We start from the raw sequence: 19,188 nt of genomic DNA on the forward strand, positions 1-19,188 counted from the left end.
ACTGCTCACCTTGGGGGCCCAGCTTATATAATTCAGTTTGCTTGGCTTCTCCTCTTCACTGTCAGTCTTCACTAGTAGTTTCACCTGTGGGTCCACCGCTCTGCTCTGGACACTGACGGGAGCTGCAGTGCTGAAGGGGTCGGTGGCTTCCCTTTGCCGGATACGACCTCCCTTTGCTCTGTAGTCAGCCAGCATCTTGGCCAGATCCTGGCTGCTGTTCAGCTGCTCTATAATGCGGGTGCTCGTAAGACTGTGGGAGGGCAGGACATCGATGAGCTTCGGCTGTGAAGCGCCGTTGGTCTGTCCACTAACCAGAGAGGAGGGGGCAGAGTCTTTAAGTAGCTGTCGTTTTCTGCGTCCGTCCAGTTCCTTGAAGTCCTTGTTTAGGAGAGGAGACAGGTAGACCTGTGGGACAGGGAAAACACAGATGATAAAATCATCTAGGAAACACTGCCTTAATAACGCAGTCTAAAGCTGCAGCGATTCATCTTTTGGAAAAAGAAATACCTAAATACAAATATTATGCTAACCGATTCATTGTTAGTCATTTCAAAAGCTAAAAAGCCAAACATAGCTGTTTCCTACCTATCAAATATCCAAATGTTCTACTTTCTTTTTTTTTTTTTATATATGATTGGAAACTGAATGTCTTTGGGTTTTGTACAAAACAACACATTTGAAGACAATCACCTGGACTCGGAGAACCTGGGATGAACATTTCATTATTTTCGGACACTTTATGGACAACAACAAAAACTACAACAACGTAGCTAGGTACCTGTTCGGGGAAGTAATCCCTGCTAGGGCAGAGCATGCCAGCAAGCATGAGAAGAAATGGTTCTTTAAATGTGACAAAGGGAGAAATGCACAGGATGATGTCCTTAAGCTCCTGCTTGAAAACAGCAGAGATGGACTTCAGACGGTCATCGGTTGAAGCCACCTGCTCGGCCACAAACATCCCCGTATCGTCCTGCAGAGGGTCTCGGAACAACCGAGGAGTAGTGGTAGTCTCTGAACTTTCCCCGTCATCCATATCATGTGAATCCCCCTTCAATAGGCTTCCCTCGGCCCCCGTCTCGCCCTCAGATGCCATCAGAGTGCATGAGCTCATCTCCTGGTCCTTCTCCAAGAGGAACGGAGGGGAGACAGGCAGAGGCGGTGCAAGGGTACTGGAAAATGGCGAGGAGGTCTTCGTCTCTGTGATACCAGCCTCCTCTTCTTGGACAGAGGAAGGTAAACTGGAGTTTAGATTGTCTTGGAGAGTGTCTAAATCTCCATTTTTGGATGAAGACTCAGAGGGAAACCCTTCCTCCTCAGCTTGTCCTCCCAGTGCAGAGTCTTCAGTCGCCGCAGTTTTCTCCTGACTCTCTCCATTTGTCTCTTTCCCTCTCCTCTTTCCATCCTCCTCCTCCACAGAGGCGCCCTCCAGCAGGCAGGGGAACGAGGTGCTCTGGGACAAACTGGGCGGCATGGCAAACTCATCCATGAGGAAAGAGATCTCCAGCTGGGAGTGGTAAGCCACACACACCATCAGCATGATGATCTCCTTCACCCTGGCCAGCTCGTACTCCGAGGCACCACGCAGTTTGATGGAGCATCCAAGATGAGGAGGACAACCCTCAAAGAACATCAGAGTCTTCACTTCATCTGGAAAGACAGAAGAAGAAAAGACAAACATCAGGATTCATTCTATAGGGTGTAGTTACAGTATCTCACAGCAGCATGCATTGGGAGAAGGAGGTGTGCTTCTTACTATTGGCCAAGGTGAAGGGCTGCATGTAGAACTTGAGGCAGGTACCAAGACGAGGTTTGGTGAGGAGCTGGTCCATGGACATCACCAGGTCTCCCTGGGTCATACGACTCACCCTGTCCAAGACTTGCTAAATTGAAGAAGAAAAATGAAAAGTGATTAATGGTGGCAAAGACACCGTAGCCATGACCACTTAGGAAATAAGTTATTTTAACTTTTAATGTTTTTCCACATTCGTTTTATGCTGATTATAATTTCTTTGATTCGGTTTTACATGTACATGTCTTATGTTTGATTAAATCTGTGTGTTTAAAAAAAAAATAAAATAAAAAAAATATGATTATGTGAACAAGTGTTGCCTGTAACCTCCGTTTCGGAGCACCAGAGAACAACGCAGGCATTAAAGCGGAACCAAAATGAGGCCCCGAAATCTGCAATCATTTGTTGCCAGTAGATAGTGATCGTTGAGGAACCGGAGCCATATTAGCACTGGGTTATATTATATCATTTAAGTGTGTTATGTTGTATTATGGCAGAATAAAACCAAACCAAGAGGAGGCCATGAAGCAGAAAGCATGATTTAAGGATATCTAAATGTTAACTAAAAACTTCTAAATTTTGTTTCAATAGTTAGTTATTAATTGTTAATAGTTGTTCCAATACTATACTGACCGATTTGACGTTGATGACCAGTGTGATGCCGTGCTCCAGCAGCATGTCCTGAGCAATACGAGACACTGTCTTCTCCACTAACACCAGGGTTGGACGCACGTCTACTATGCGCTGCACGTAGTTCTTCAAAAACTCTCGTTCCTGAGGGAGAGACAAAGAAAAATATTTTCTTACAGCAAACGCAACTGCAAACCAGGCTACAAAAGGGTTCACTTTAGTTAGTGACTTACTGACCTGTAGCACAATGGGGTCGATGCAGGAAAACTTGGTCTCCTCCCTGTAAAGATACTCTATGGAGCACTTCAGCAGCAGGATTTTGGGGTTCTTGATGTAGGGGTTCATCTGATTACAGGTCAGACAAGTATCAGGTTTTCAGCTCAATATTAACACTTCAAACACAAGCTGTTCTGTAGGTATTTTAACTAATTATATACTCGTTATTTTCTGGACATCATTGCTGATTTCAAAGAGGCACAGAAACCGAAGAACTTGAGCTCACCTTCTTGTGGGCAATGTTCTTGGTGCAAACAAAGCCGTTTACCACCACCGAGTCAAACTTCCTGCCTCCAGAAATCTAAAGCGCAAATGGAGATTAAGTTATACTTCTGAAACCACCTGAAGCAGACAGTCGATCAGCTAATTATATGTTTCCTACGCACAATTCAATGAATGTGTATAATTTCAAAAGAGTAACACATTGACTACAGTATTGACTGATTTGATGATGGTGGCTGACCTTCTTGATGTGGACCAGCTGGCGGATGTCCATGTCGTCGTCGCAGTTGCGGACGTCGGGCCGTACTGTCTGGACCACCTGTCGAACCACGGGGACAATAATGTCCCGCCAGGAGAGAGACAGGGACTCACTGTAGAGCAGCTGCTGCAGCAGCGCCATCATGTGGCTGTGGTTGGCAGAGCTGAACACAGGGAGACAGAGCGGCAGATGGTTAGAAAAAAAAACTTTGTGGTTGCTCACAAAAGCATTTCTCATTTAATGTTAAAAGGTTTTCCTCTTGAAATATTTTGTTGCTTGTTGCTCTGTGGAGACCACATGTTATTGAAAGTGCAGTAGTCTGGATTGTTTTGAAGTGTGGTTGTATGAGGCTCTTATCTTGTCTCTGCAAAATTCAGTTAAGTGTTTTCTTCTAAATGAAGATACAGTAAATGCTAAATAATCTTGACCTGTGGGAAACTTTAATGGGCATTTGATACTATTCACGACATTTTATAGACCAAATAATTAGGAGAGAAATGATCAATGCTATCTATTATGATGTATAATCACACTAGACACTCACAGCAGCCTCTCCATGGCCTTCTTCTCTCCGTTCTCCTCTCTGAGCTGATCCAGAGAGCTGTGGTGCCAACCCAGCGGAGTAAACAGCATCTCTTTGGCCTTCTCCTCCACACGGCGGTTGAACAGAGACTCTGCAGGTACGTCAAGTCAGGAAGAGGGAGAGTGTATAGCACTTTTCATACATATGTCATGCAACACAATGTGGTTCACATTATAAAAACAGAGACAATAGCAGACACACACACACACACACACACAAATATAAAAGGCAATTTAAGCTTGAGGTGAGGAAACATTATCATGAGCAAGCATAAAACACGCAAAACCTTAACTAGTTAGACAATTCAAAATGTTGCTTGATTAAATCAATAAAGACGTGCAGAGCACCTACCTCTGATGAAGGCATCACTTATGACAATATTCTGTCCTCCATCCTCAGATAAAAGATATTCAGCTGAAAGAGGAGAGAGAGCTTGTTAGATGTTGTACCCTTTAGTGTAAGACGGGTAAAGTGCTGTTCACACAATATGACAGAGTTGGAGCAGTTTTGTGAAGAGAAAAGTCAGCTTCATTGAATCTGAAGGTGGATAAGAAGTTTATATTTAACTAAAGGAAAATTAAGTGTAATGTGTGTAATAATGAAATTAGTTTGTATATGTAAAGTAGGGTCAAGCATTTTCTGTTTTATCTGCTTTAAAAAGGACTAATATTGTTACTTTTTTTTTTTTTATAAAGCAGATGGTGCTACAGAAATTTACTGAACATAGTAAAACATAGTTTTCCTTTTAAGAGTCTACTCTCTGTTGATTTGTGTCAAAAAAGACATCACAAATCCAAGTCCAACACTCTTTAGTGGCACAGTAAGCAACACATATAATCCCTTTGTGATCACAACATTTGTGATCATCACAACTATGAAAAAAAAGTGTTCCGTGCCTCGTGTTCAGCGAGACGGACACGTGTGTCTGTGTGTGGTAATATTTACCTTTCTGGTCAGCAGCAGGAGGCACGTGTGGATACTTGGACTGTTTCTTGATGTGGAAGTTGACATTGTTTTGCTCCATGTTGAGGTTGATCGAGGCAGCTGAGTCACTGTCCACAACTGACTGGAAACTGCTGACAGATGTTCTCTTGCTGGGGCTGGCAGAGACTGGACAGAGAGACACACATCAGTGAGATGCAGCTGGGATTTTAACTCACAGAAACCAAAGCAAAGCTACCTGTACAAAGAGCATTGCTAGGTTTTTACTGAGTCTTGTTTTTCTTAAAGCATAAGACATGCGATACATACTGGGCATGGTGTACTCGTTCTCATCTGCGAGCTGCTCCGTGTCGCTGTCATCAAACTTGATGTCCTTGAACCAGGACGGCTCGGAATGTCCCTCTACGGAGTTCACACTATCGCTGTCTGGAGACGGTGTTTCTGAGAACTCTGTACTCTAGAGAGCAGACAGAGAGATTTCATCAGCACTAGTGATATGTCCTCTCGTGTTATCAGAAGACCCCGTTGAATCAATCAATATCAACACGTGATCTGTTTAAGTATGTTGCGGCAAATACAAAACAATTTGGTGATTTGAAAGGATTCTTTTCCGGTGTGCCCAGTGTTTACGCATCACAAATGTTACCTGGAGCGGGCGGTAGAGAGCATACTCATCCCTGAACAGCTGGTCGTTGTGCGTGACACAGTCCAACCAGCGGCCATCCACCAATGCCTGGCCAATGGCAATGGCCTGCGCCCTGCAACACACAAACATCAGGATGGGAGGGAGTAACAGCAAAAGATCATTTAACTTAAACATGAAGTGCCCATGGCATCAGGAAAGTAAGAGACATATAAAAAACATTAGTTATCTTAAACATTGATTTATCAGTTCACCAGCTGTAGTTTGCACGATGTACTAAGATCAAGTTCATCTGTAAACAACAGACAGCATACTTACATCTAACTAACTAACTAATAGGGGTGTGACGAGACGCTTACTCCACGAGACAAGACACATCACGAGATTGGGTTCACGAGAACGAGACGAGATTTCTCGTCACCAGACCACTTTTCACCTAGACGAGAAATCTTGTCACATTTTAATCTCGCGAGATCTCGTACAACGAGATCTCGTCACACCCCTACTAACTAACAAACAAAATCATCAGAAAACTCAGTCAAAGTTTAAAAAGTAGACCTGATCTGAGCCCATATATGATGCCATTGTCTGCATAGGAAAAAAAATATTTTTGGCCAGCACAAGGCAAGTTTGCAGATGATCATTATGTACCAGCAAGAAATGACATTTCTCCTGTAATGTTAAAGCAGAAGTTCAGCATTTTGAGAAATAAGCTGGGTTTTTTTTTGTTTTTTTTATTTAGGCGAGAAGATAGATACAAATTTCACATCTCTGCGCTAAATATGAAGCAATGGACTGCAACCGATCAGAGCATTGCTTAGCATAAATCCGGCAGAAACGGCGAGCTAAGGTTAGGGTTCTTTTATTGTCTCCCACGGGAGAACGTTTCTTGGAGAATGGTGCCAGACATCACAATAAAACACATTAAATAAGAAAGCGTGCAAACATCCGTCTGAGATAAAAACAACCAGCCAATTAATCAAGAGCAATTCAGTCCGTTAAGAGCTACAGAAATTCATTCAGAAATTCAAAAGGCATTCATCTTCTTTAGTACACAAATTACACCCAAAACATGTCACTTTACATGTTTACAAGCTCACACACGCCGAGTGCCTCCCTACAGTACCTTTCTGTCTATCCTCCAGGAGTTGTCCATTGATCAGTTTAACTGGTTTGGGGACAATCTCATCAGCTTTAAACTCCAGCTTTACATTTAACAGAAAGAGATATGAAAGTGGTATCAATCTTCTTATCTAACTCTTGGCAAGAAAGCGAATTACGATAATTCCACCAAATGTCTAACTGTTCTTTTGAATATTCCTTCCAAAGACCATTAACACGAAACAGTACAGAAAGGGAGATGCTACCTGGTGGAGATGGTGCCATTCCTTAGCAGCCAGTTGACAAGCTCTTTTCCCACAATGCAGTTGGGGTAGGTTCTCAGCCAGTATCTGTGGTCCTGGAACTCCATCCCTGTGTTGTTGTGGCAGATTTTCTTCCATAAGTCCTTCAGCTGGGAGGAGTCCTGCAGGATGTCAGTAATGGAATAAATAAATATATAATATATACAATAAATACGTTTTTTGGCCGATTGGGGACAACAAAAAAATAGTTTTGAACACAACATCAACTTTAAGTTGATTGTGTGAACTTATTAGCAAACAGTCGCTTATTTACACATCCAGCAGTTACAATGCAGTTGAGTTGTGTTTGTGTCTACATGATGTAAGTCCAATATTTTAATCTCTTATCTCTGTTTTTGGTCTTTACCAACTTCTGAGGAAAATATTTAGCTGCTAAATGCTCCACTATGTTTACCAGCGAGTCTCTAACCGTGTCTGTCTGCTGTTTGCTGCTGAGCAGGTAGTGTACAGTGGGTTTTTCTGTGAAAACAGCTGCAGCCCAAAATTACACTATGAGAGCAGTGAGGGTGAACCAAAACTGTAATAAAAAGTTGCAAACATGAGCTGAAACTATAAAGCTCCATAAAGCTGAGGAAAAGCGGCAGATTCAGCTGATAATTCTCTGTAAGTTCATCACTACAAGCAACCTCTTTCACATGGCCATTTGATATATTATTATGATAAAAACAATATTGATTATAGATGCTTTAAAACAAGGGGATGAAAATCAGTAAAAATGGAAGACTAAACCAGCCACCAGTAGGATCTTCCTCTCCTCTTCACTGTGGTCCAGCTTGGTGCCAGTCTTGGTGCCCGGCATGGCTCGGCTGGTTGGCGGGCTGATTGAGCTGTCGTAGGAAGGCACCATGGAGGATACAGAGCGGTCCAGCGACAGGTTGGTCACACTGGCAGACCTGTGGACGAGACAAAACAGGGACCGTTCACACTAGGGGTGGGACAAAATATTGATACAGCAATATATCGCGGTCCCGTCTCGTGCCATGTGAAAATCGATACGCTGGCACCAAATATCAATGTTTAATTAATAAAATAAGGTGCTCTGAATAGATTTCCCTGCTCCCAGCGTGGCAACTTTATGGCTTCTCGAGGTGGCGCTCAACACATTAACGAGAGAAACTTGAACATAAGTCAACTAGCCAAATAGAAAGAGGTTTTCAACAGGATGGCGGACAGCATTTTGAGGACCCATAGTTGCTCTTTAGTTCTGTAATTTTAATTTACAGACTGAAAAACTTTTTGGGGGCATTTTTAGGCCTTTATTGAAAAGGACAGCTGAAGAAATGAAAGGGGAGAGAGAGGGGGAATGACATGCAGCAAAGGGCCGCAGGTCGGAGTCAAACCTTATCCCGCTGTGTCGAGGAATAAACCTCTATATATGGGCGCGCACTCTACCAACTGAGCTAGCCGGGCGCCCAGAATTGTGCAGTTTTCTAACACATTGGACTTGCAGTGGATAAAGAGAGAAAAACTATATAAAATGCCAGCTTTTCGTAGGCATTTTGTATTCATAGTTGGACCGTTATTGTGATGTATCATTATAGGATTGTCTAGCAAGATATTGATTACCGCAGAATTCCTGTATCGTGATATTATCGGTATTGTAAGCCATTTATCATGTATTGTATCGTGAGGCACCTTTTGATCCCAGCCCCTAGTTCACGCTGCTGGCTTGACTTAAGTGTACTAAACCACACTGGAAAACACTGTACTCCACAAGCAAACCCAAAGCAAAGTGAGTGACCTTTTCCTAGCTGGAGATTTGCCGATGTCGTCTTGTAATGTTGTCAGTCTGGAAGTCAGGCCACTGTTCTGCTGTTCCTGGTGAATCATACTGACACACAGACACAGACACACACAGACACACACACACTATAATATTCTTTCTGTGATAATGCAGAAGACTATTCTTTATAGAGCTAGAAAGCATTTACTTACAGACAGCTAAAGATCAGACAGATGTGAAAAATTAATAAAACAAACAGCAAGACTCACTTCTTTCTCATCCCAATAGGAATTTTTCTATGCCAGGAGAGAGAGAGAAGAGAGAGAGAGAGAGAGAGAGAGAGAAAGGAAACCGATTGTCTTTGAGGCAGATTGATAGAGAAAATCAGCAGGAAGCACACAGATTCAAAACAACAGCAGTAAACAAGCACAGGGTTATAAAACGCATGAACTTTTGGACGTTTTGAACAAAGATGTCTTTAAACATTAATTTAACAATAAGCCTGTTATGTGTATGGTTAATGAATCTTTAAAAAAGTTAATCAACTATTAGTTAAAAAGTAACTTGAAGAGGAGGATGCACAAGGTACAGTACATACAAAGCACACTCACATGTTTCAAACAGCAGAAATCAAGACAGAAAGAGAGCAAGCACAGATGGAGGAGGCTGAGAAAAAAACTAGGGCAGCGTGTTTCCATCATGACATGACAAAATCATAACACAACAAAGAAACAGATCTGTACAACAGCAAACAACATGTGAAATACAAAGTCAGGATTTTTGTTGTATGTACAGCATTGTGGGTTGAGGTAGGGCTGGGCCATAAGACGATATATATCGTCAAAGGAATATAAAAAAAGTCTATATTTTTCTATTTCGTTTCTATCACAATGTAAAAAAAAACAGCAGTTGAACTGCGCTAAAGCAATATTTATGTTATTTGGACAATGCCTTACGCTCTGATTCTTGCACGTTATTTTCATTTTGCACAAAAGTTCTAAAATGAAAAAAGACTCTACTCTATTAGGCTTTACACATGGTTTATTTCATAAATACTATTTATTTATTGAATTACCAGAAAACATGCTGTATCGTGATATGTATCGTTATCCACATATGAAATGAACTATATTGGGATATTTAGCGTTATTGCCCAGCCCTAGGTGGAGGTATTTTACAAGTGTGGAGGAATGAGGCATGAGGTCTTCTTTCTGATTTTATTTGAGCAAAATCAAACTGGTAATCTTTTAACAATTTCATCAATCAGGTCTGATTCAGAGTCAAACTCAATGTAAATATATTACAAATATGAACCTTTTTTTTCTGTGTAGGCTGATTTGAAGAAAAAAAAAAAAAAAAAAAAAGTTAGACTTGATTGGCACCAGTGTGTGTGTGTGTTTGTATTCACCTCTGCCAGGTCAGGTCTTCCTCCAGGAAGATGTTCCTGCTGGCCTTACGTCCACCCACAGGTGTCCGCGGCTCGCTGGGCTCCAACACACTCACAGAGCAGGGAGAGTCAGACAGGGCGCTTAGGTCCTCTCCAATGGAGCCAGAGTCCGCTGAATGAGCGTAGCTTAGCGCTATCTTACGGCAGTACGTACAGGCCCGAAGGTCTCCTGGGTTCAGAGAAGTCCGAGAGACAACAAAGAAAGACCGGGAAAGGAAGAGTGTTTTAATTGGTTTTCACTGCACAACTAAATGAATCAGATATGTTAGGATACACTCATAACTACGTTAATTTCTCAAACAGAGGCCAGAGCCTTTAATTACCTTAAGTGAAGAGGGTACCAGCACTTTATATAAGGCTTTTATTGTGAAACATTTGCAAGGCCGTGTTATGGAAAAATTCAGTGACTCGCACAGGGTTGTGGCTAGAAGGGATACAGCTACGACTGAAAGTTATGCAAAATCTCGCAAAATGTAATATATTATATTATATATATAATATAATAATATAATTTTAATACTTTTTACAGGAAATGCATGTTCGTTCCTCGGGAGCATTTTAATCCAAACCCCAATGTTTTTCCTAAACTTAACAAGTCGTTTTGGTGCCTAAACTTAACTGTCGTATCCGCAGGACGCTCATTTTCTCTCGGCTAAACACTGTAGCGCTCTCTCTTCTTGCCACAACCCTCGCACGGTTCTCATACAGTACTTCAAATGTAGCTACTTCCATTTTGTGGCACATGTACATAACTACAAAATACAATTTGTCCCCGACATTAACACACATACTAGCCTGGGTCCTACCAGACTGCAGGAAAATTGAGCGGAAGTACGTAGGAAGGCGGAGCCCAGCTACACACATACACCCACACTGACTGAAATAGGACAATAACACTAAAGAACAACAAAGGGTTGAAAATAGCATGCTCATATTGTTGAAATTATTAAATCAAAGCCATGGAAATGTACATTATGCTTAGCTGTCATGCACATTATATGAGAGGCACCAAGAGTTTATCCACCTTGTTTTTTTTGTATTTGAGACCCGGCTTTTATTTGAGAAATACAGCAACTCATCGTCCCTTACCCGTGTAGCCCATAAACTTTCCGGGGATTTCTTGGTTGCAGCAGCGGCTGCAGAAGATCTGGCCACACAGCCGGCAGTGGTGGCGGCGGCGGAAGGTTGTGAACTTCTCATTGCAGTCGTAGCACTCTTTACACTGGCTATCTGGCATCCAGTACTGCTTCAGATCGCTGTCCTGAAGAGGAACAAAAACCACAGCACACTCCTTTTATCCACAAAGCGAAACTGCATGGGTTCAGCTTATGGCAAGGCTTTTCAAATTGCCATGGCACAGAATACAAATATTTTAAATGTTCTTGGCAAAAGTGTGTTTACTGCTGTGTCGGTTCATTTGCTGTATAATACATTTAAGATATGTCAAGATGTACAAATGTAGCAAAGAAAAAAGGGTTTGTAAAGGTTAAGATTGGATGTGAATACCTGGCTCTTTCCCTCCATTATTTCCTTCAGCCTCTTCAGTGCAGTGCGAAGTTGCACAGCTGTGCGAGGGTCATGATTGCTTAGAGGCGTATCTGACTTCCTGCTGCCGTCTAAAGTCATGCATGTAGACAGAAACACACACACACAAATAAACACAAGAACCGAAAAAGGTTAATGTATTCTTTACAATCTATCCTGCTGCATTGTCAAAGATGCCTTTTTTTCTTTAAATATTTATTGAATATACAGCCGTAATAATTGAATTCCTCTTCATCACAGTGCATTTAAACATGACAGCTAAGTGACAAACATTTGACAATGCACTTTAACACATCATAAAACACTTTCGTAAAAAGTTGCAAATGTGTATAAAATAACACATGATGCAATTAATAAAAAGAACAAGAAACAAAAACACATTGAATATAAATGTTAGCTTTTGAAGTCATTCATGACAAACATCATTCCAATTATTATTAGTACCTGAGTGGAAAACATTAGGGCAAACCAAAGACTAATAGAAAGTGCTTCATTGAAAATGCAAATATCAAAACACGCGCACACACTCGCATGCACTCAGACACACAAAACCGTTTGTGTAAGGCCACTCAGTCAGACCGAGTTGTTAAAGTCAAGCTAAAAGCATCTTTAGTAAAACAACAGTGCAGAAGACCCCTCACCTGGCCAATCCACTGTAATCAGAAAAGACATGAGAACGGATGTTACAGCCTGTACATTCATTCATCTTTCTGATGACATTACATTACATGACATGTCATTTAGCTGATGCTTTTATCCAAAGCGACTTAAAATTGCTACATACTGTATCAGAGGTTGCACGCCTCTGGTTAAGTGTCTTGGTCAGGGACACATTGGTTGATGTACCGCAGTGGGAATCAAACCCGATCTAAGGCATGCGTCATATCCACTGCGCCATCACCACCACCTTGACAAAATCTGTTTTAACCCCAAACATCATTGTTTCAAGACTGCGCCTTTCTTTTGCAGATTCCTCTGGAAAGTAAAATATGAAATGCAAAAAGAACTTTCTGTTTATGTGGATGAATACGGATATTAAAATTAAATGATTCAACTTAGAATAAAAAAATACTATAAAACGTTGACTGCAACAAAAAACAAAAACAAGGTGACACAAAGTCCAGAATTCACTTTTTATACATTTGAAAACACTTGTTTCTCTACTTCATCAGTATTTTGGTGTTGGATATGATTTACACATGTCAACCCTGCTAATATTCGCGATATTGCTCTTTATATGTAGGCTCTAATATTTACAAAATTACAACTGACACAATTAAACAAAACAGAGAAAAACAGACATTACATCACTCCGAATGAATTTATATCTAAATAATAAGTGATGACAAAAAGCCCAGGTAAGCTACTCACTACAAATAATCAGTGTTATTATTTTATTTATTTGACAGGGACATTGCACAACAAATGTGTTGCACAGACCAGAGATAGCTACAAGCTAATTTTCATCTGTAGTCCCTGGGCAGAGGCAAAGGGACAGTGGATGATGAGCATTCCTACTAATAAGTTCATTCACAATATAAAATACAGATACAGCACCTACACAAGGATCACCTCAACAGACATGCAATTTCAATATTTACAGTATGTACAATTATTAGTTTTTTTTTTTTTTTTTTACTTTTATTATTGCCTTCCTAAAATTTTAACAGTACCCTAGTTTACCAGTTTTGTATTAATGATCACAAATCTGACCGTCTTTCAACCACTCTCTCGAACAACAATTGGCAACAAATTCCACATCCCTGCGGCTTTCACAGAAAAGCAGTTCTGCCCAAAAGTAGAGGACCTAAAGTTAACATAACAATCTCCTCTGGAAGAGGCTCGCGTAGTTCTAATACCTGCCTCTTCACAAGGTTTCACAAACTTTCACAGGGGCTGTGGGGCCAAATTATGAAGAATCTTGTATACTAAACTGACATTTGAAAACACAACGAAATTGTCAAATGTTAATAATTTATATTTAGATAGTTAGATATTGACGTTTCTTTTAAGGTAAACAACTAATTGTTTTACAGCTTTAAGAGTGCATGAGGTAACTGAGCTTAAATCTACGACATGGTCCATGATGTTATCAGTGGCCTCTGATTAGTTCACTCATTACAAGACAGTGGCTTTTGATCAACTCACAAAGGGTTTCAAATTACAGATAATGCATATCAGGTTTCATAAGAATTGCTAAAGCCAGATGGAATAAAATGATGTCCTGTAGGATTGATCCTCCCGTATAATCTGCCAGTGAAAGAAAAGCAGCGCATACTGTACATCAACAGCAAAATTTTACAGAATTCCAAACTAAAACTAAGGTGTCAATCATTTAATCGGCAAGATATTAAGAGACCATAAGTTTATGTAAATCAGATACATTGAAGTTTAATTTAAAAGCTGCAAAGATTCTTTACTACGTTTGGAGAACACCTTACACCGACAGCTAGAGAATGACAGTAGAAGAGACAGTAGAATGAACATTAACCACAAACCTTTCTGACTTAAGACAACTTTTCTATCTGATCAATAACACACAGATCTCAAATAGCAACATCTGTACGTTTGTGTGTCTTACCGGAGGCAGTGGAGGTACGTCGGAGGTGGTCTGGGTGCTGTTTCCGGTGCGGCCTCGAACCGTACAGGGAGTGGGTCGGACTGGAGGACCAGCTCCTCTCTGATTGAGGAGAAGGAGGTGGCACATCTGGCTTCTCTGAAGATGTTGAGGGAGGTCGTCCCTCCTCTACACACACACACACACACACACACACACACACACAAGTAAGTGAGGAAACAAAGCCTCAACAAATTAAAGTTAATGTAATCTGCATTCATTATATTCAACTTCCTTTAATTCCTTTTTTGTGGCGTACATAGTCAGCTCAGTACTTATGAGCAGTCTTATTTGTTAATTTTAATCACGATTACAATTTTGTCTCCTAATATTCATAAAAACAGAGTAATCCAGAAAAACGATTATCCTCGAGAGCGCAGAGGGCGGGGGGTGGTAGAGGGTTTTTGTTCTTGTTCAATTTGTGTTTATCTGTTCTTTGCACCGTCTGCTATTAACTGTCACGCGTTGTGTATTTTGTTTGTATGTCTGAAGGTGCAAATTAAAAATGGATCAAAAACAAAAATAATCGTGATTATTATTTTTTCCATAATTGAGCAGCCCTAACATAATGTCATTATTTACACACATTTTATATATATATATATATATATATATATATATATAAAAAAATATATATATTTTTAAATATAATAAAGTGCGTGAGGCCCGCACTGCCACAGTGATGGAGGAGTGTTGTTCAGAGTGCAGGAAGTCAGAGGCGGGACTATAAACAGAGTCATGTGACTCGCTGGTTCCTGGCAGCCAAGTCCATTCACATGACCTCACAAGACTGGTTAATAACTTCTGTAAACTGCTGCTAAACACTGCTCAGGATAGGTTTTTTTCATATGCTGTAATGTTTGACGACCAAGTTGGTGTAAACACACACAGGGAATTCGACTTAAGCTTGTTTTATCTCTCAAAGTACACAGAAACATACGGCTAAAAACAAGGACAACAAAGCTGAACACCGTAAACAGAAACATGTATATTCTGCTTTTTATACTGTAAGTAAAAGGTCACAATATAATACAAAATAAAGATTTGAATCGATTAATCGATTAGTTGTTGGTCTGTAAAATGTCTTCTCAAAGCCCAATATAGCGTCCTCAAATGTCTCGTTTTGTCCACAACTCAAAGATATTCAGTTTGCTGTCACAGAGGAGAGAATAAAGTAGAACATATTCACATTTATGAAACTGGAATAAGAGAACTTTTACTTTTTTTTTTTTCCATCGCTTATCAAAATTTTTTATTAATTTAATAGACAACTAATCGATTAATCTTTGCAGCTCTAAACAATAACTTCATCTAGGTGCTTGTAGGCGTGCGTCCCTGACCTTTGTTGTTGAAACGAAACAGGTTGACAAATGAGCTGTATGCGGAGCGGAGGGGGGGCTCATCCTGCTCCGGAGTCAGTGGTTTGAAGTGGGTCAAGTGGGATGGGCTGGTGGGCGAGAGGACAGGCGGCTCGACGCTCCAGTCCGTTGAGGATGACGACGAGGACTTGTCATCAGCAGCCATGTCACTGCTCGACCTGCTGGAGACAGAAATAATATATATCTTAAGCATGTATAATTGATCTTTCTTTAAATGGTGTTAGGACTCTTAATCAAATAGTGACAGTGATGATTAGGTCTTCAATCAGTTATGGTAAAAAGCAATATCAACAACTGCTGTGTTTTCATATGCTGATTTTCACATCATCAGCATAAAGTTTATTTTATCTACCCTGCTTTACATCCTTTTTCCCTACCATGATAAGGCTTATTTAGGCTTAGGCTCAGCACCAAGCCGTTTTGGGCATCGCCTTAGTCTATATCCTTTGCGTTCCACTTCCGGGATTGCTCCGGTGCTGCAGGAAATTCCGCCGGATGCATTTATTTTCCAATTCCTTCGGCTTTCTTTGTGTTGGAATTTTACGTTCGGTGGATTTCTGAGGACTATGGTTGACTGCTCCTCAGATCTCTGCAGGGTAAATCCAGACAGCTAGCTAGACCATCTATCCAATCTGAGTTTTCTCTCGCACAACTATTTTGCAGCAGCTCTGTGCGGAGTTTAGCGCCGCCCAAGACGATTCTGATTGGTTTAAAGTAGAGATGGTCCGATACCATTTTTTGCTTCCCGATACCGATTCCGATACCTGATACCGAGTACCGATCCGATACCAGTGGGTCATATATTTTATTATGTTTTAACAACTGTATACTACTATCCCCGTATGGATGTGATAAGCTATGTGGAGTAGCCAGACCCTCCTTTAGCATGCTTTGGAGGAGGGTCTGGCAAAGTGAGACGAGTCTAAGCCAAATGAATTTAAATTGAATTTGAGCATTATAAATAACTAACCAATGTTTTAGACACAGATATGGTTACAATAATGGTCCAAAGTGATGTGAAATTGCATTTTTCTTTAATTGAAAAACTTTAAAAAAAAATTTGAGGGAGGACTTCTGAATCCCCAGCACCAAATATGTGCACCTAAGTCTTCCACAAACCTGGGGAAAACACTGCATACTCACTGCTGTCATGCACTTTTTTGTTTAGCAACTGATCAATCATGTCATGATTTTGATAATTAACTTGTTCTGTCATTGAATGAGAGGGAATCAGAGAACTAGAACTACATTCAGGAAAACAGTGAGGAAAGCACTCAGCCCTCTTGTACCCCTATGAACTACTGATCTGACTGTACGTTATAAGCCAGCATCAACCCAACTGTATATTTAGTTACTTACTAAAACAGCATGTACAACACAGTGAACACAAACACATAAAAGTGGAAATGTGAAGAAATAAAGTGATTGCAAACAGGAGAATGACCTCAAAGGAAATGCACACACCACAACTTGAGGAAGTCAACATTTCAGTGCAACCCTTTTATAATAATAAATTATATTATTTTATAATTTAATAATTTATAATGTTTCAAATAATAACTTTTCTAAAACATCATAGGGTAGCTTTAAAAGAGATCCATCTGATTCTGGTTTCTTATTCTCAGGATATCACGAAACATGTTTCTTTGTCATGGCTGTGTTTTCATCTTTTGTACTACATGTGTGATTGTTGTCTAACTTTGTGTGTACTTTTCTTTTTGTTTGAGCGGAGCTGCTTGTGAACGTACATTCACTCAGTTACTGTACTTAAGGACAACATTTAAGGTACTTGTACTTGAGTATTTTCTTTCCATGCTACTTTATATTTCTACTCCACTTCAATGCAGAGGGAAATATTGAACTTTTTACTCCACTACTAATTTATTTAACAGTTTTAGTTATTTCACAAAGATTTTTGCAAACAAAACATATGAAGAGATTATAAAATAAGATGTTTTGTTAAAAATTAAACTACTACTGTACATAACAACACATACAAGTAGAGCTTAAACGATTAGTTGATTAATTAATTGACAGAAAATTAATAACAGCTATTTTTCATGCAAATATATTTCAGGGTTCCAGCTTGAAAAATGGGAAGACTTTGTTGCTTTTTCATGTAATTCAATTCAATAAAAACAATTCAGCTTGTAACACAGTTGTCACAGTGTTCCTCCACCCTTGCTGGATTGTCCAACAGATGAAGTCGAAATCAGGATGTGAACTGGTGATTAGACTCAGCTGCTAATTCTATTGTAGGCTACATCTGTTAAACTCGAACTACATTCCTTGTTCATTTAACGTTAATAACAGTGTAAATAAACGGGAACACCCTTCAGATCGCCTCTAGACTTACCCTTTGAAGAAAGCTACAGACTCTGAGTTTGCAATGCATGCCATTTTAGATAATATGAAAATGGACAACAAGGGGGGAAAGCAGAAGTAGCAGCATCACATTCTCCACCTCATCATGTGATCATAACAGGAGGCCGCAGCACGACTGCTGTGTACCGACTCATTTGACAGATTATGGACCAAGCCCTCCAAGCTTTATCAGACAGGATATCACTAATATAACGAACATACGATAATGTTCACTATCACTTGGATGTGCCGATAGTCTGCAGACAGATTACGACCGCCAAAAAAACTGTATTTTAAGTAGTTGTCTAATTCACTTAGCAACTACCTTGTAGCCTCGGCTAGCGAGTTTAATTGCATTTTGTACAATGTATCTTATGTGTCATCGTGTTTGTAATATGCGACATTTACAACCAAAAGCAGTAACTACCGTTGAACATAGAATAACTAATATAGGGTTAGCTAACGTTAGCCAACTGGCTTCATAAATTACAGTAGTACAGCTGTTTTTTCTTCCCAGGATAGCGAAGGCATGTCCCGCCCTAATCTGCCCCTGAATGGCTTACATTGACATTCTTACCCTAAACCTAACCAATCCTGTCCCGTGTGCCTAAACCTAACCAACCCAACCAGAGCAGGAAGCGAGTACTACCCAATCTAAGGGAGATAAGGGCGGGTCATACTATCGCCATCCTAGGAAAAATTTGCCCAGCTGTATTTCAAGATAGCTAACGTTAGCCTCATATGCTAACTAGCCGGTAGGTTGCAACAACCTCCTTCCTGGAACAGTTGACGCATGAAACATAACGGAACTGCCGTGACAGCAAAGAAAATGCGAATTACCCGTTTACTGTATGAATTTGACATCAATGTATGAAGCAGTCCGACCTCGGAGACATCTGTAAAACACTTGAAAGAAACCGCGACACCAGCAGCCCTGACGAATCGAGACATGCATTGAATGCAACTGTTGTGATCCATGAAGAAAAAAAACAGCACTCAGAACTATCGATTGAAACCATAAACGGCAGCTTGCATACTTCATTGTTGCACTACTGCCATCTTCTGGAGTTAGTTAACTACTACCACAGTGTCCGTCCAGTATGTCATATTTACCTAATCAGTTATGTATAAAATACACATATTTTTCTTTTCGGTTCAATCGTTGAAATCAAAAACGGAAATACGGCTTTTTTTTTTCGTTTATTTGTTTTTGAATTGAAACGAAAATCGAAGAAAAAAAATGCTATTTCTGTTTGTTTGTTTAGTGGTTCAAACGAAAAAACAAACTATTAAATGAACGAACCATACACGGATTGTACACGGACCACGGACCCAAAGAGATTAT

At 40.2% G+C, this 19,188-nt stretch overlaps 1 protein-coding gene across 7 annotated transcripts in view; it reads right to left on the reverse strand.

Annotated features, from left to right (window-relative positions):
* Window positions 1-18,827, reverse strand: part of pikfyve (phosphoinositide kinase, FYVE finger containing) — a 32,384-nt gene extending 13,557 nt beyond the window's left edge. The window contains exons 1-22 of one of the 7 annotated variants that reach the window (XM_028591069.1): window positions 18,684-18,827; window positions 15,441-15,637; window positions 14,065-14,229; window positions 12,125-12,136; window positions 11,445-11,554; window positions 11,028-11,199; window positions 9,900-10,107; window positions 8,510-8,599; window positions 7,505-7,661; window positions 6,712-6,869; window positions 5,348-5,459; window positions 5,011-5,158; window positions 4,705-4,869; window positions 4,111-4,173; window positions 3,721-3,850; window positions 3,159-3,339; window positions 2,922-2,996; window positions 2,657-2,764; window positions 2,423-2,563; window positions 1,754-1,880; window positions 779-1,647; window positions 10-405 (exon numbers count right to left, since the gene is read on the reverse strand). In XM_028591069.1, coding sequence (XP_028446870.1) covers window positions 10-405; window positions 779-1,647; window positions 1,754-1,880; window positions 2,423-2,563; window positions 2,657-2,764; window positions 2,922-2,996; window positions 3,159-3,339; window positions 3,721-3,850; window positions 4,111-4,173; window positions 4,705-4,869; window positions 5,011-5,158; window positions 5,348-5,459; window positions 6,712-6,869; window positions 7,505-7,661; window positions 8,510-8,599; window positions 9,900-10,107; window positions 11,028-11,199; window positions 11,445-11,554; window positions 12,125-12,136; window positions 14,065-14,229; window positions 15,441-15,624 — 3,771 coding nt within the window. In that variant the 5' untranslated portion in view covers window positions 15,625-15,637; window positions 18,684-18,827. Of the gene's footprint in view, window positions 1-9; window positions 406-778; window positions 1,648-1,753; window positions 1,881-2,422; window positions 2,564-2,656; window positions 2,765-2,921; window positions 2,997-3,158; window positions 3,340-3,720; window positions 3,851-4,110; window positions 4,174-4,704; window positions 4,870-5,010; window positions 5,159-5,347; window positions 5,460-6,711; window positions 6,870-7,504; window positions 7,662-8,509; window positions 8,600-8,760; window positions 8,792-9,899; window positions 10,108-11,027; window positions 11,200-11,444; window positions 11,555-12,124; window positions 12,137-14,064; window positions 14,230-15,440; window positions 15,641-17,835; window positions 17,914-18,683 lie in introns of those variants that run through there. The other 6 variants (XM_028591068.1, XM_028591067.1, XM_028591065.1 and 3 more) reach the window with 6 other exon arrangements.
* Between the last annotated feature and the right edge of the window lie 361 nt (window positions 18,828-19,188).

The sequence above is a fragment of the Perca flavescens genome, chromosome 11 (assembly GCF_004354835.1).
Source record: "Perca flavescens isolate YP-PL-M2 chromosome 11, PFLA_1.0, whole genome shotgun sequence".
In the NCBI taxonomy this organism is placed as follows: domain Eukaryota; kingdom Metazoa; phylum Chordata; class Actinopteri; order Perciformes; family Percidae; genus Perca; species Perca flavescens.